This window comes from Filicampus tigris, chromosome 12 (assembly GCF_054856515.1).
Source record: "Filicampus tigris isolate MCC_2025a chromosome 12, RoL_Ftig_1.0, whole genome shotgun sequence".
Classification (NCBI taxonomy): Eukaryota; Metazoa; Chordata; class Actinopteri; order Syngnathiformes; family Syngnathidae; genus Filicampus; species Filicampus tigris.
In genome coordinates, this window is record NC_141228.1 from 3,555,865 (window position 1) to 3,569,490 (window position 13,626).

The window sequence follows — 13,626 nt, forward strand, 5'->3', positions numbered from 1 at the left end:
ACCAAAGTGTTCAAAGATATATTACCAATTGGATGGATACACTACCTTCTCAGACAGTATATATGTGTGGACTGTAAATAACAAATGGGACTTATTTTGGCACTTTTCCTCTCCACTGTTTGCTCGACAGGAAAGTACATGGCAGGCTGCACCTTGTGAACACAGGCCCAGTGTGGGACCATTGTTGGAGGTTCTGAGAAGTTTCCAACCTGGACGTAGCAGTCCATGTTAGAGTACCACAAGCACTTAGTTGTGAGAGTGTTACTGCTGTTAGGACCAAGTCTCTTCGTTTTCACTTGTGTGTTGTATCATCTTTTCCCGGAGGAAAGGTTCTCTCTCGTTTTCTCCCCTTTGTACTACTGGACTGACAGTTAAGCTAAATGTTACAGCTGACTCTTTGCCTACAGGGAAGCATGTAGAGTAATAACTTAAGCATATTCTGAGCTACAGTTGAACTTTTAAGTGATGCAATGTCACTGGCATATCCTAAATGATTGAACAGGGTCATTGTTAGATTACTACTTCTTGTCTACCTTAAAAAAAACGCAACGTTTGTGTATCTGCTGTTGGCTCCTAAAGGAGGATTTGTGATATTTGATAAAGAAAAACAGAAACAAAACATGTGCAAGTCTTTGGTTTATACCAGTTTATTATTATTACACATTGTGTCCAAGTACAAAATACAACTGAATTAAGCAGTTTACAAACCACCATGTGTCCTTGGGCTAGATAACGTGGCGGTTTAACAATACACAAAATAAGGGTTCAGTATACTTGTAAGAGGACCGAAATCTAGTTCAATTTAAAAAAAAAAAAAAAAAAGAATCATCGGCCAAAGATCTAAAACAGTCTTACAAAACATTAAAAAGAACACCCAGAAATGAGCTTTCCAAACACACTTGAAGGCAAATGACAGAGAGGAACACTTCCCAAAAAATCTTAAATAAGTCAGTACAAGAATGTAGGGGCGAATATTGAATTGAGTGAACACAAAGAATAGTTCTTCTAACTAGGAACTACTCTTCATACTTTGAACAAATAAATCACACGCAGTCTAACCGGTTACGTTTTCTTCAGATACAATTGAGGAGAGAAATGAGGCCACAGAACACACTTTCTACATCAAATAAAGATATACAGAATATATAATTTAGTAAAATGGTAATCCACTGCTAAGGCGCTCTGTAATTGTAATGTAATCCCAAATGGGCCTCCGCGGTGTGGGGCGCTGAAGATCGGAGCCCACCGGAGCATGCCCGAGAAATCGAGTGAGGTAAACCACAGTAACTCGCCCTTTGATTACCAAAATGCATGCAAATGCAACTAGATTTGCTGTAAGTGTTTGTACCGTAACTGTGGAAAGCTCTCCATCTTACCAGTGCGCTCTCTGTCCTCACTTCGAAGACAATTCAGTGCTCTGTGTCATACTAAGACTGTTTTGTCGCTGTCATGTGAAAAACACTTACGGTATCTCCATTTTTTTTTTTTTCTTCAGTTTCTTATTTTTACCTGATTCATGTTTCCGCGTTACACAAATCAACATTCAAGTGAAAGTTAAAGTTTCCAAAATTGGAGATAAGTGTTTTTCACAGGACAGCGATGGTTTTCTTCTTCCACGTGCAGTATTTTGCTTGTTAGCAGATCTAGTTTCATGTTGGCAGTTTGGATAATCACACATATTTACACACATGACTACAATGGCCAAGTTGCTGAGGGTAAGGTCCTTTGGGTCCATTAGTTGCATGTTTTGTCTTTTTCATTTTGTGAGCTGCAAAGTGCAGCAGAGGCCACGAGAAGTACGCACGCACGCACACACACACACACACACAACACACACACGCTCACACCTCCACTTTAGCTGAGTGAAAGGCGGTCTGAATGAGGTTTGCAGACATTACATTCGTAGTGCGGTCGAGGCACAGTTGAAGGACAGCCTGACATCTGGAGTGATGGGTTCCAAGTTAGCAATCTAAGGCACTCAAATGACACCATGGCACAGCTAATTGAAGTAAAACCGAAGAATTAAAAAAAAAAAAAAAAAAAACAACACATGAGCACTGCACACACAAAGTTACACACCCCATAAAAAATTGACTACACCAACTCATTCACAGTTGCACATAACAAAAGGAGAATATCAGTTGTGAGTTGAGATTGCTTCCTAGGAAAAAAAAAATACAATAAAAAAAAAAAAAGCCTGCACTGTTAATGTTGCTAGGACTGACATCACAGCCGCTGGATCTAGCTAGAACAATGTACACGGGCGGGCCGAGCGGACCGGCCTCAAATCTCCTGCAGCGGGTGGCTCATTTCGATGCGCTCCCGCTTCACGGCCGGCTCGCTCCGGGACACGTCGGCCTCGCTGCCCAAGTCGCTCAGCTCGTCCGAGAAGGACACGTCTGACGGAGGGGAATTGCTTCATTAAAATCACGTTTTATAGTCTTTTGCATAGGTACTCTTATTTACCCTTTTCCATGAGCGATGGCATCATGGAGCTCAGGTCACTGAACTGAAATTCAGGAGAAAACAATGAGTGTGAAAGCAAGGTAGTCGACAGCGTGAGCGGAGCCACCCGGAGTTTCCTTCACCTCCCCCATGACGGCGATGGGCGTCTCTCCGGTGGCCTGAGCTACGCGGTGCTCCACCAGGTAGAACATGTACTCGTCGTACAGCAGGCGGATCAGGTGGAAGGACCCGAAACTGGCGGCGCTGCGCAGAGTCAGGTCTCGAATCACCATGGAGCTGCGCAGGTGAGGCGGCGGGGGGCCAGTGGTTAGTATCAGGATAAGTATTACGATATATTCGAAAGTCCAATGATTCTGTTTGATTCAATGTACTCTTTTGAATCAAAATCGATTTTGCGTTTCAAATTGTTGCACTTGCTTTCTTCCGTTATGTCGGTACATTTGTGGGAGGACGCCTTGGGTATAATAAGCTCAGTTGACAATGTTGTCAAGTTGCACTCACGAAAAAAAAAAAAAAGACAAGAAACAATTGTTCACATCAGGATGACCATTTTGTTGAACAAATGTGCCTGTTTCTGAGGATTTACTACAGATTTAAATCAGTTCCATTCTTTTTTTTTTCTAAAAAGAATACGACAACAGGATGTCTCAGAGTTATCTGACTTAGGAACATTCACAGATACGGACAAACGCTGACTGACGTCCATAAATATCATAAAGTGGAGTGGAGTGGTTTGTGCGTGGCGGACAACTAGTTGATGTCCTGTTTTTGGCAAATAAAAAGTAGTGAAGTATTTTTTGACACTCCTCCTGCGTCTTCTTTTAATCTGCACCACACTACATCATTTTTTAAAAATGCATTTTCTACACTGTCAATTTGAAATAATGTCCTGCTTTTGACTAAATTTTAATTAAAAAGAAATAACGCCCTGCTTTTGAGTAAAGGGAAAGGAATTAAAATCCGATTGATAGATCAGGTGAAAAAAATAAAATAAATAACAAATGAGTCAATTCTCATAATAATGGTTGGTGGCATTCATTAAATTATTGGAATTTTAGTGTATCTTTATTTCAATTGTTGTAATGTAGCGTTACCTGTAAAAAGACCATTTAAGCAGAAACTGCCGCGCCGCCTTCGGGAAGCTGGGGCTGCCCTGGTGGGGCTTGAGGACCTGAGAGACCACGTTGTCCAGCCAAGTGGCCCACTGGTCCAGAGAACTTTGCTGCTGCAGAGTGACCTTGAAGTCCTGCTCCAGACGCTGCACCACGCTCTCGTCGCACTGGCACACCCACGACGCCTGCTCCTGTTCCACACGACACGCGCGGTCAACGGGAGCGCACCGCGTGCCACTGACCGTTAAAGGATCTGCCCGCAACCTGGACGTTAGCGAAGTCCACCCGGTTGAGGTCGGAGAGCATCTGGTTGATCTGCGACGTGTTCTGGAGGACGGCGCGAGCCGCCTGGGCCAGGTGGTTCAGGCTGGTGTAACGTCTCAGCGTCTGCGCAAAGGCGCTGACCACCGCCACCTACACACACACACACACACACACACAAATTATAACAAGCTACAACCAGGCATGGATTGATATTCGATTATGACGATCATAACCGTGAGCAAAAATATCACGGTCTCATGGCATTAAAATTACAGCTGTAACATTTTTTTTTTCAAATATTTGGGTAACTAAAACACATTTTTTCCCATTGAACGCAATCGATTTGATTTTTAAACAGCATACAGAATATTTGGTACATTAAGAAGACGGAATCAAGGAAACGCGAGACTATCGCGAGGCACGAGAATGAGAATCTCGCGAGAGCGGCGAGCAGACGACAAAATGGCGGTAGCAACAAAGTACAACTCCATAAAAAGAAAAAAAAAATGGTGGCATATAAATAAACATGATAAAATTGACTTTGGCCATACAGATTTGCCATCTGCGGCTGACAAATTACGCCGAAAGCGTACAAATTTACAGGTATGAATAAATCAACTTGAATTACCACAAACAAAACCAAAAGGACTGAAAATTGTTACCATTCAGTATCGGTATCGATTCCCAGGTAATGAAAATCAGAACCAAACCGGTTCAAATGTGAAAGGTACCCATCACTACTACTACTGGAACCGGGATGTTTGGTGCCAGTCCGAGCTCTAATTTGAATATATACCACCTGCGCCTGATTACATGTCGCGGGACCAACCAAACGGTGAAGAAAAGTCTGCCTTATAGTCAGAAAAATACAGTACTTTTGAGTGTAAATGGGAAGATGAGGAACTTTTTTTTTTACGCTTTTCTCCTTTGTAAACTGTTTTTATGTTTTAGTTCTGACAATGATATAACCGTATGACTAAAGTGTCACCACATGAGTGGGATCAGTCAACAAACATGCATACTGTTGTCTTTCCTTGTTTCATCTTGAAATGATCGTAAAATGGCCTCTTGCCTCGGGATTAGAACGGCACCTGTCACGCTGAACGTGAGCAAAAGTGGTTTTCCACTCACCTTAATGCGGATGATTTCTTGAGGGAAGCTGGTCATGGCGTTAGTCAGCCATCCCTCCAGACTCTTGGCAAAGTTCCTGATGGCCTGAGTGAGAGTGCCTGCAGGAAAACAATTATGTTTGAAATCTATGAAATCTGCTTGCAAGAGCCCAGTGATGGCAACAGACCGCAAGTAACATCTTCACTTCTTACGGTGCTAGAATATCTAAGGAGCATTATACTGACTGGGAACAGGGCGCAGCACATCCGGGATGAGGATCTCCACCAAGGCCTGGTAGAGGATGTGATCACAGCTTCTCATCCATAGTCGCACTGGTTCATATTTACAAAGATTCACCAGCTTCTCTCTGGGCAGCACACCTTCCAGTTCATCATCACTGCACATCAATCAGACAAAACACGGCAGGTGAACAATGAGCGCATCAGAATAAGTTCTACGCAGGCCCACTTGTTGAAATACGGCCTTTGTGGAATATAAATTGGGCAGCTAAATGCACCCACTTTTAGCCATCTCAAGGGGCGGCCATTTTGTCACTTCTGTCGACTGAAAATGACATTGAAGTTGCTCAGGCTTGAGATAACCACCAATCGACCGCCTGTTTTCTGAAGCTGAGCCGTGATTGGTCATCATCGGAGCCCTGCGCAACTTTGATGTCATCTTCAGTCGACAGAAGTGACAAAATGGCTGCCCCCTGAGCTAGCTAAAAACGGGTGGATTTCTCATATTCCACAAAGGCAATATTAATCAGAATGACGTGTTTAGACTAGTGGGCCTGCATGGAACAGTCTGGAAAAAAATATGTTTGGGTTAACTTCCGCTTTAAAATCAGATCTTGAAAATGGGTAATGCTTTCACACCGCCTGAAAAAGCAGCATTTTTTTTCTGTTGGTGTTCTGTATAAAGGGCACCAACAACATATTGGATGAATGAAGTGCACACTTTTTTTTTTTTTTTTTAGTGAGGGTAAGGTTTATTTTTAAAATGTTATAACTGTTGAAGGGCCCCAACAGTTCGAGAACCCCTGGCTTTATCAAAAATAATTGAGAGGCCCAATTCAAGCCTTGTTGTTCTGTGTGTATGTATGTGTGTGCTCTGACCTGTTGGGAATGGTGGTGCTCCCATCGCTAGATGGCGCTGTTGAGTACCAAAAGGTCTGCCAGAGTTTCTCAATGTAGTGGAACTGGAGGTTCATCACCACATCCAGTGTGGCCTGCAGGGAGGGGAGGAGGAAGAGGGAGGAAGAGGGAGGAAGAGGGAGGGCGGGCGCGGGGAAACATTGAGAGGTGAACCATGGCAACCAGACACACAACACAGATCCTGCAGGCAGCTCCCGCTCACTGTGGGCCCCGGCTGGTTGCATCGCGAGCCAGCGGGAACGCAGCACATCAATCATGGGCACCATCCCCAAAGGTCACATTTAGGTTGCATCATTCCAATTTGAGCTGGATCTCCACACATTCCTGTGCCACTGGGAACCAGCTGACGTCAGCTCACCTGTGGCACTTTTGCTTCTTCACTTCTGTGCTTCTCGGAGCCAAAAATGCACAACAGGATGTGCTCTAGGGGAGGCGCGTTACCTTCCCTTCATATGTTAAGACAAGTGGGCCACCACAATTACGCTGTTCGTCCAAATTTACAACACTCGGATGGATAAAGTAAACAGGAATAGATAAAGTCATCTTTTTGCTGAGCTGTTATATACCGCAGCATATTTTGTGTTAAGACATTGGCAATAGTACAATGAGTGTGTGTGTGTGTGTGTGGGGGGGGTGCGCGCGTGTGTGCGTGTGTGTGCGCGTGCGCCTGCTTGCCAGTGGATCTTTTTACACAGCAGTGTAGGCTTCGATCACAAGCTATGTTTTCGAGTCTACTTAGCTGTCACCATGGCAACCTTGTTTATGGTTGCCCCCAGCAACAGGTCAAACACAGAACTCCAAAACAAAAACGGAGAATTCCCCATCCCCCTTTGAACGAGCGCGCAGTTTTTGGCCTCGCAGGAAAAACAGCATGCCGTAAAAAGAAGGGGAAAAAAAGTCATACTGAGGAGAAAAGTGCACACGATCACGGCCAAGCATTGAATGCGGCCTGTGTCATAAACATGAACGTTAACTCAAACCGACACGTTTCAATGCATTTCATTGACCAGCTGCGGTCAATCTGACTCTCCCATGTGCGGGGGGGACAGAATGAATTGAAAATGATCATTTATCGTGCAAGTAACTTAAAAGGCGGATAAGGAGAAGGCTCTGCTAATGAGATAACAGGTCACGGTTGACTCCAAATGAAGGGGAACCAAGTCAGCAGCGTGAACATTCAACACATGGAGGCAAGGAGCGCCGCGAGAGCACGCGAGAGCACGCGAGAGCGGCGGACAAAGGCGGAAGGCCGCGGGCCCGTCCGCAGACGAGGCGACACAAAGGCCCGCGGGGAGGCCGGCACAAAGACACCAAGATGTCCAGCCGGCGCGCAGAAAGGTTAATTGGCATGTCTTGAAAGCCGCTCGCGGATGAAAAGAAGGCTGGAACAAAGGGAGCACGGGGAGGATGGACAAGGGAGGCCGGCGATAATGCGATAAAGCACTTGGCTGCTTTAATCACACAAGCGCCTGTCTGTTAAGCCCCGCTGATTGTAATGTTTCGGATTATTTCCCTTTTCATCGGTTGGTGGAAGCTAATTCGCAAATTCATGATTGGAGCCCTCCACTGAATTATGCAATCATATGAAGTCTTACAAAACGAGCAGAGCAGGCAGCTGGTCTTGGATTGTGATACCTTTTAATTAATTGACCTGAAAAAAAAAAAAGCTTTACCCTGCCACATCTAAATTAAAAAAAATATTTTTAACCCTTACACGCATTAATTATGATTTAGTGTTATTATTTAAAATATAAATATATTTTTCTAGATTAATTAATATAGGCGAAAGCAACTTGTAAATATAGCTGTCCACTGTAGTGACCACTTTGCATGAAAGGGTTCAAATCAAATAATCAATTGGGAAATATATCCGTCATGATTATGCAGCATGATGGCTCTGCAATAATGACAATATCAGCATTAACAATTGTACACACTCATCATCATTCCAATTAGACTTTACACCGATCTGATCAAGTGTATCAAAATCGGTCGATATTTCATTGACCGGATCCGTGAAATAAGACATTACAGCAAACACAACCTCGATTTCATCCAACTTTTGTGTGCGACACATTGCATTTGAATCATTTAAGTACCGATTTTTTTCCCGATATTTAAACACGGTGTTAATGTTCGCACCGGCCAATGTTAGAGTGGTTAACAATATTCAATACAGCATTTAAGAATATAACTACCGCCCTGTTTTTGATGAACACTTGGGCCTACTTCACTTCTGTATTTTCATGATGGGACACAATGGTGGTGCTTGGAGAGCCGAATATTTTTGTAGGCGGTACTTGGTGAAAAACGTTTTGAAATGCAACCCTTATGAATTTGTTGCATAACGTTAAGGTATGACCATGCAGTTCACACACAGACATGGATGTAAACTTTTAATTTGGACCGACATTGATTTCCATGTACAAATGTAAACGCAGCAGTGACATTAGTGCAAAATTAAAAACATTTGCTATAATGCCATAAATCCAACTGATAGTAGACATGATGACAACAAATTAATGCTATTCTTAGCCACCATCGGTAAACCCTTGAGTGACTTTTCTTAAAAATAAATTAATACTATGGAAGTGAAATTTACTCAAAAACTCTTCTTGTATAGTGTACTTAGAATTTCTTAGTGAAGTAAATTTCACTTCTGCCTTTTTTTTAGGGTAAAATTTACACTCAATAGTTTACTCTGTTTGGACTGGGACCAAATATAGTTTTTTTTAGAGTAAAATGCACTCTATGAAATTGACTGTGTATCTGTGTATTTACTGTGGGGAAAAGAAAAAATAATCTGTCAATTTCACGAGTTGCCAAGTACTATTACCACGTGAAAACAATTAGTGGAGGGCACTTGTATGTCATTATTCATGATTGTATGAGCAGACTATATGCAAGTGCAATAACAATACAAATAAGTTAGGTGGGAGCCAAGATTGGCGCTTTGTGGGGCAAAGCGCACCTGAGCAAGACAGTCAACGTATCCATCAGTGGGAGGAGTCTTTAATTAATTCCATTCCCAACAACCGTTCGCATATTCCCCAACGGTTCGAATACAACAAAATAGAAACATCAGAACTGTTATTGTTTAAAAGGCTAGTGCGCTTGAAACATATTTACTACGGCCTGAGAGATTATTAGGCAAAAGGGGTGAGCACGTGAAAGAGTGCGGATGGTACGTATGGCCATCACCTACCTCGCAGTGGTCTCTGTAGAGGGTCTGCAGCTTCTTGATGTCGTTCATACTGATGCGCTCCGGCAGAGGCTGAGTGCCCACGTCAGGAGCGGGAAACTCGGGCAAGCTGTGGGCTGCGTCTGCAGGAAGCACATATCATCACTTGTTTGTCTCACACATGCACTTGCACAGCAGACTGAATGCAAGTCAGATATTCCACTGATGGAAATGTAGACGGCAAACATAATCAGGAGCACATCTTCTCTTGCACCGACCTATGTACTGCTGATGGTGTTGGCTCTGAGCTGCAACCGATTGTTCCGGAGTGTTGTTGCAGTGAGAGTTCACGCACAGGTTGTCAGGCATTCCATCGACCTTCTGCAGAGGTTTGAACCTGCACAAGCAGCATATTGGTTTAATGTGGAATAAATAAGTAAATCAAAATCAACATTACAGTTGATGATTTTTCCACCACATCTCAAGATTCAGATTACAGCGATGACAGAAACACGGCATGAAAATCAAACAATCATCTAAGAACATCAATTAGACATTGTTGCATGAGGAGCTTTTTGAGACAGAGAAGGATGGATTAGAAGAAGATGGAGAGCAAAGAATGGTGACCTTTGTTTCTGGTGGACAGGCTGCTGCCTCATGGCCATGTACTGGGTGTCCTCTTGCAGCCGGTTTAGTGGCGAGTCTGGCTTCACCCGGATACCATAATAATGATACTTGGAGTTGCCTCTGGAAGATTCAAAAGCCCGAAAGCATGTCATCAGACTAATCATGGTCATTAGCACGTCGCTAATGCCTATAAGCATCGGCATACTCGTTACATCGCTAATAGCTACTTGATTACCGTCATCGGGAGCATCGGCCTCATGGGGGAGGGGGCAAACTCAAAAGTTAGTCCTACCTGGTTCCCAGGCGCCGGGTCCGGAGGCCCATGAAGACGGAGCGAATGAGCTTGCCAAAAGAGGCAGCGTTGACCGGATCCAGTTTCTGCTCCTGGCAATGCCGCAAGTAATGGTTGTAGAGGGAGCAGCGGGGCAGGCTCACGCCCTCCGCCGTCTCGTAGTTGTCCAGCAGCCACTGGAGCTAAACACACGTACAGCAGAACAATCTGAGTCAGCCGATGGAGCAAGTCTGCGATGTAGAGGAGTAGTGGATCTTATCAGCTCACAACGAAACACACACACACACACACGGAAAGATTTCTTTTACAACACCAGAAACACCTGCCCTGTACGTTTTCATTGAACATTACCGCACCATCTTCACCCGTCATGTCACGAAGGGTGACTTGCGCAGCAGTAACTACTCCTACTCACTTGCCGAAACCATGAAAGCAGGTTTGATATATTGACGGAGATCCTTGATCAAATCATCTGCCGTCTGAATGATCATCATGTCATCAAGGGCTGACACCCGAAAAGTCAAAACATTCTAAATTTAATTTGAACTCAAGTTATTGCTCTGTCAATGGTGTATTGAGCACTCTGCATCCTTAAATGCACTGCTTTACTTTTTGCTGAATTTAGCCAAAATATTGCCTGGATTGTGAGTATTTTTATAAAATTGTTAAGATTTCTTCTCACAGTGGCCTAGAGGCACATTTCATATTACAACAACATACTGTCTTGTGAAAAGCATCCAGGCACTGTCTGTCATTCTAACGAAGGAGTGTATCCAGGACGGGCTTTTTGTTCTGACCCTGAGCGTATCGTTCTTTCACATAAAACACAATTTCGGGGGGAAAGTACATACGTAAAATCCAAGCAGAATATTAAGGACTTTTGAAAGTGAGAGCAAATGAGAGCAGATCAGGGAAGAATAATTTTGAAACAATAACGCGTGTCAGTGGGAAAGTGCTGTCAGTCAAGCAATAGCAGAAGGTGGCATGTTCAACTTTTGCAAACACAAGTAAAAACACACCGCCTACGGGATCGGCCACAGATTACACCCCCCCCTCACATGTTCTCATGTCCTTTTCAAAGAAAACTTCCAGATGGACTTACATGGCTGTTGAGCAGGCTGCTTTTGTGACTTGCAATTCCTTCAGACTTTTGGAGATTTTCAATCGCCATTTCAAGCTAAAGAAAGGAGGAGCATGCAAAAAATGTTGGACACAGGAGGGGGAGGAGGCAAAAGAGAAAGATAAAAAAAAAAGTCAGAAATAAGCAGAAGTACATAAAAACAAAGAAAAAAAAAGATAAAAGAAACAAGACTGTTAGCAAGCAGCCAGATCTCTGCATTTCCATTCAAATCAGTCAGTGTTGCCGCCAAAACCATTATTGCCACACAAAAGCATGCAAATCAAGGGACCTAGAGTTTAGTTAGGTCTGGCTGGCAAGTCACAAACTCTAATATATGCAAATAGGACCCGCAAAAAAGGGGCACAGGTCACATCAAGCTCAGAGACAATAGGTCAGCAGTGCCACCCCAAAGTACCACAACTTAGCAAACAATGCTTTTGGAACACAAAAACTCTGGCAAAGCAAGACCCGAATACACTGACATACTGTATGGAACCATTTGCCGAGTGCATTAAGCGTATTTTATCTTTGATTGTTAAAGTGATAGTGACATTCACATTCATTTGAGCTGGAGGAGGAAATCAAGTCCAAAAGAAAAAGACGTGCTACTGCAGCCAACTGGAGACGTAGAAGAAAAAGAAAAAAAGAGGAGGCATGGTTCCAAGCCCTAAGAATGCCCCCGAGGGCTCCTGGCCAAATGGTAATGAGCCCCAGGGGTTGCTTTGTTTCGCAGGGCGCTCAAGTGCCTGTGAAAACCTCTGAAACAAGGCTTGGCTGAATTATTCAAGCCGGTGTCCCGATTTTACAGGCTGCCTCGCTCCTGCTTCATTGCAGAGCCCGGATGGCCCAACGAAAGATGACGTAACATTTGACACCTTCCTACCATAGGATATACTATTCTGCCAATGTATGTGTTGCAGGAGGACAGGGATGCTAGCGCAAGTCAACCCAAACATATTTTTTTCAAGAATATGTTCCCAGCAGGCCCAATAGTTGAAACACGCCATACTGATGACTTTTGTGTTTGTGGAATATAAATCAAGCAGGAAAATGCACTCGTTTTTAGCCATCTCTGGGGGCGGCCATTTTGTCTTCTGTCAACTGAAAATGACATCACAACAGCTCACAGCGACCAATCACGGCTGACCTGTCTTTCTGAATCTGAGCTGTGATTGGTCGCTGTGAGCAGTTGTGATGTCATTTTCAGTCGACAGAAGACAAAATGGCCGCCCCCGGAGATGGCTGGAAACGAGTGGATTAACATTTATCCCACAACACAATATTTATCAGAATGCCCTGTTTCAACTAGTGGGCTTGCATAGAACATATTCTTGAAAAAAATATGTTTGGGTTGACTTCCGCTTTAAGATACTTCATGGAGAACCTTCTCGAGCTATTGGATGTTGCTCAATCTGGCTAACTGTGGCTAAAATGTGTCACATAATAACTACGTGATGACGCAATGGCCATTCGAGTGCCACTCTGCTCACATTACAATTTCGCTTGAATACCAGCAACCCCCCCAGAGTTTTTTTCTGTTATTATTACCAGACTGGTATGGAAAGAGTGCTCCAAGAAAGCTGGATACGTGTTGCTCACCATGGCGGAAGAGGAGCGAGAAGAGTGAGATATATGGTTGCGGCTTCCTTCCATGTTTCCTCCATGGATCAAATAGGTGCTGCCGCTGGAGATGATATGGCTGCTGCTGACGTCCATGGCAATGCCCACCATGCTATGGGGTGGCACCCCACCGCTGGCAGAGGAGACCACGGTGGCGACATGAGCTCCGCCGGCCTGCGAGTCAAAGTACGGCCCCCCGCTGCTCTGACCGTACAACTGAGCCTCTGGGTTGTAGTAGGCCGTGCGACTGTGAGGAATCGCTGCGGTTAGTTAGCATGCAGCAAGGACATCCACTCACAATGATAATTGTAAACACCAGAATCTATACAATGCGAATATAAGTTCACATATAAATTAACATTTGGATTTTATACTCGAGATGCGACTGGGAGGTTCAGAATGACACTGTACTATCATGTATGACTTGCTAGCATTTAGATGTGGAATAGCGTTGCTGTAAATGTGAAGTGACGTAACAATGCTTACATTGTTCCGTTAGTGTAAACAGCCTCTCCGCCTTCCCCTACATAGTGCACCTGGGATGGATAGACATGCTGCGACTGCTGCACCTACAGAGAATGAACACAAATTCAAAGCAAGCTTTCACAAATTCAAAAGAAGCTTTAATTCAAAAAAGGAAAGTGTCAAGCACCCAGAGTGTCCTTTTAGCTCATTTT

The 13,626-nt window shown here is 43.9% G+C and overlaps 2 protein-coding genes across 6 annotated transcripts in view; one reads left to right on the forward strand and one right to left on the reverse strand.

Moving 5' to 3' along the window:
- fcho1 (FCH and mu domain containing endocytic adaptor 1) overlaps positions 1-801 on the forward strand; it is a 50,471-nt gene extending 49,670 nt beyond the window's left edge. Inside the window, exon 27 of the mRNA XM_086048211.1 lies at positions 131-801. Within this exon, the coding sequence (XP_085904337.1) occupies positions 131-159 (29 nt within the window). The 3' untranslated portion in view covers positions 160-801. The remainder of the gene's footprint in view (positions 1-130) is intronic.
- Positions 632-13,626, reverse strand: part of rfx2 (regulatory factor X, 2 (influences HLA class II expression)) — a 30,379-nt gene continuing 17,384 nt past the window's right edge. For 4 of the 5 annotated variants that reach the window (XM_086048220.1, XM_086048217.1, XM_086048218.1 and 1 more), the window contains 15 exons: positions 13,436-13,518; positions 12,929-13,196; positions 11,312-11,386; positions 10,210-10,391; positions 9,918-10,037; positions 9,569-9,687; positions 9,315-9,433; positions 6,071-6,183; positions 5,198-5,349; positions 4,974-5,071; positions 3,843-3,992; positions 3,561-3,769; positions 2,589-2,742; positions 2,467-2,509; positions 632-2,399 (listed from right to left, as the gene is read on the reverse strand). In XM_086048220.1, coding sequence (XP_085904346.1) covers positions 2,284-2,399; positions 2,467-2,509; positions 2,589-2,742; positions 3,561-3,769; positions 3,843-3,992; positions 4,974-5,071; positions 5,198-5,349; positions 6,071-6,183; positions 9,315-9,433; positions 9,569-9,687; positions 9,918-10,037; positions 10,210-10,391; positions 11,312-11,386; positions 12,929-13,196; positions 13,436-13,518 — 2,001 coding nt within the window. In that variant the 3' untranslated portion in view covers positions 632-2,283. The remainder of the gene's footprint in view (positions 2,400-2,466; positions 2,510-2,588; positions 2,743-3,560; positions 3,770-3,842; positions 3,993-4,973; positions 5,072-5,197; positions 5,350-6,070; positions 6,184-9,314; positions 9,434-9,568; positions 9,688-9,917; positions 10,038-10,209; positions 10,392-11,311; positions 11,387-12,928; positions 13,197-13,435; positions 13,519-13,626) is intronic. The other variant, XM_086048219.1, reaches the window with a different exon arrangement.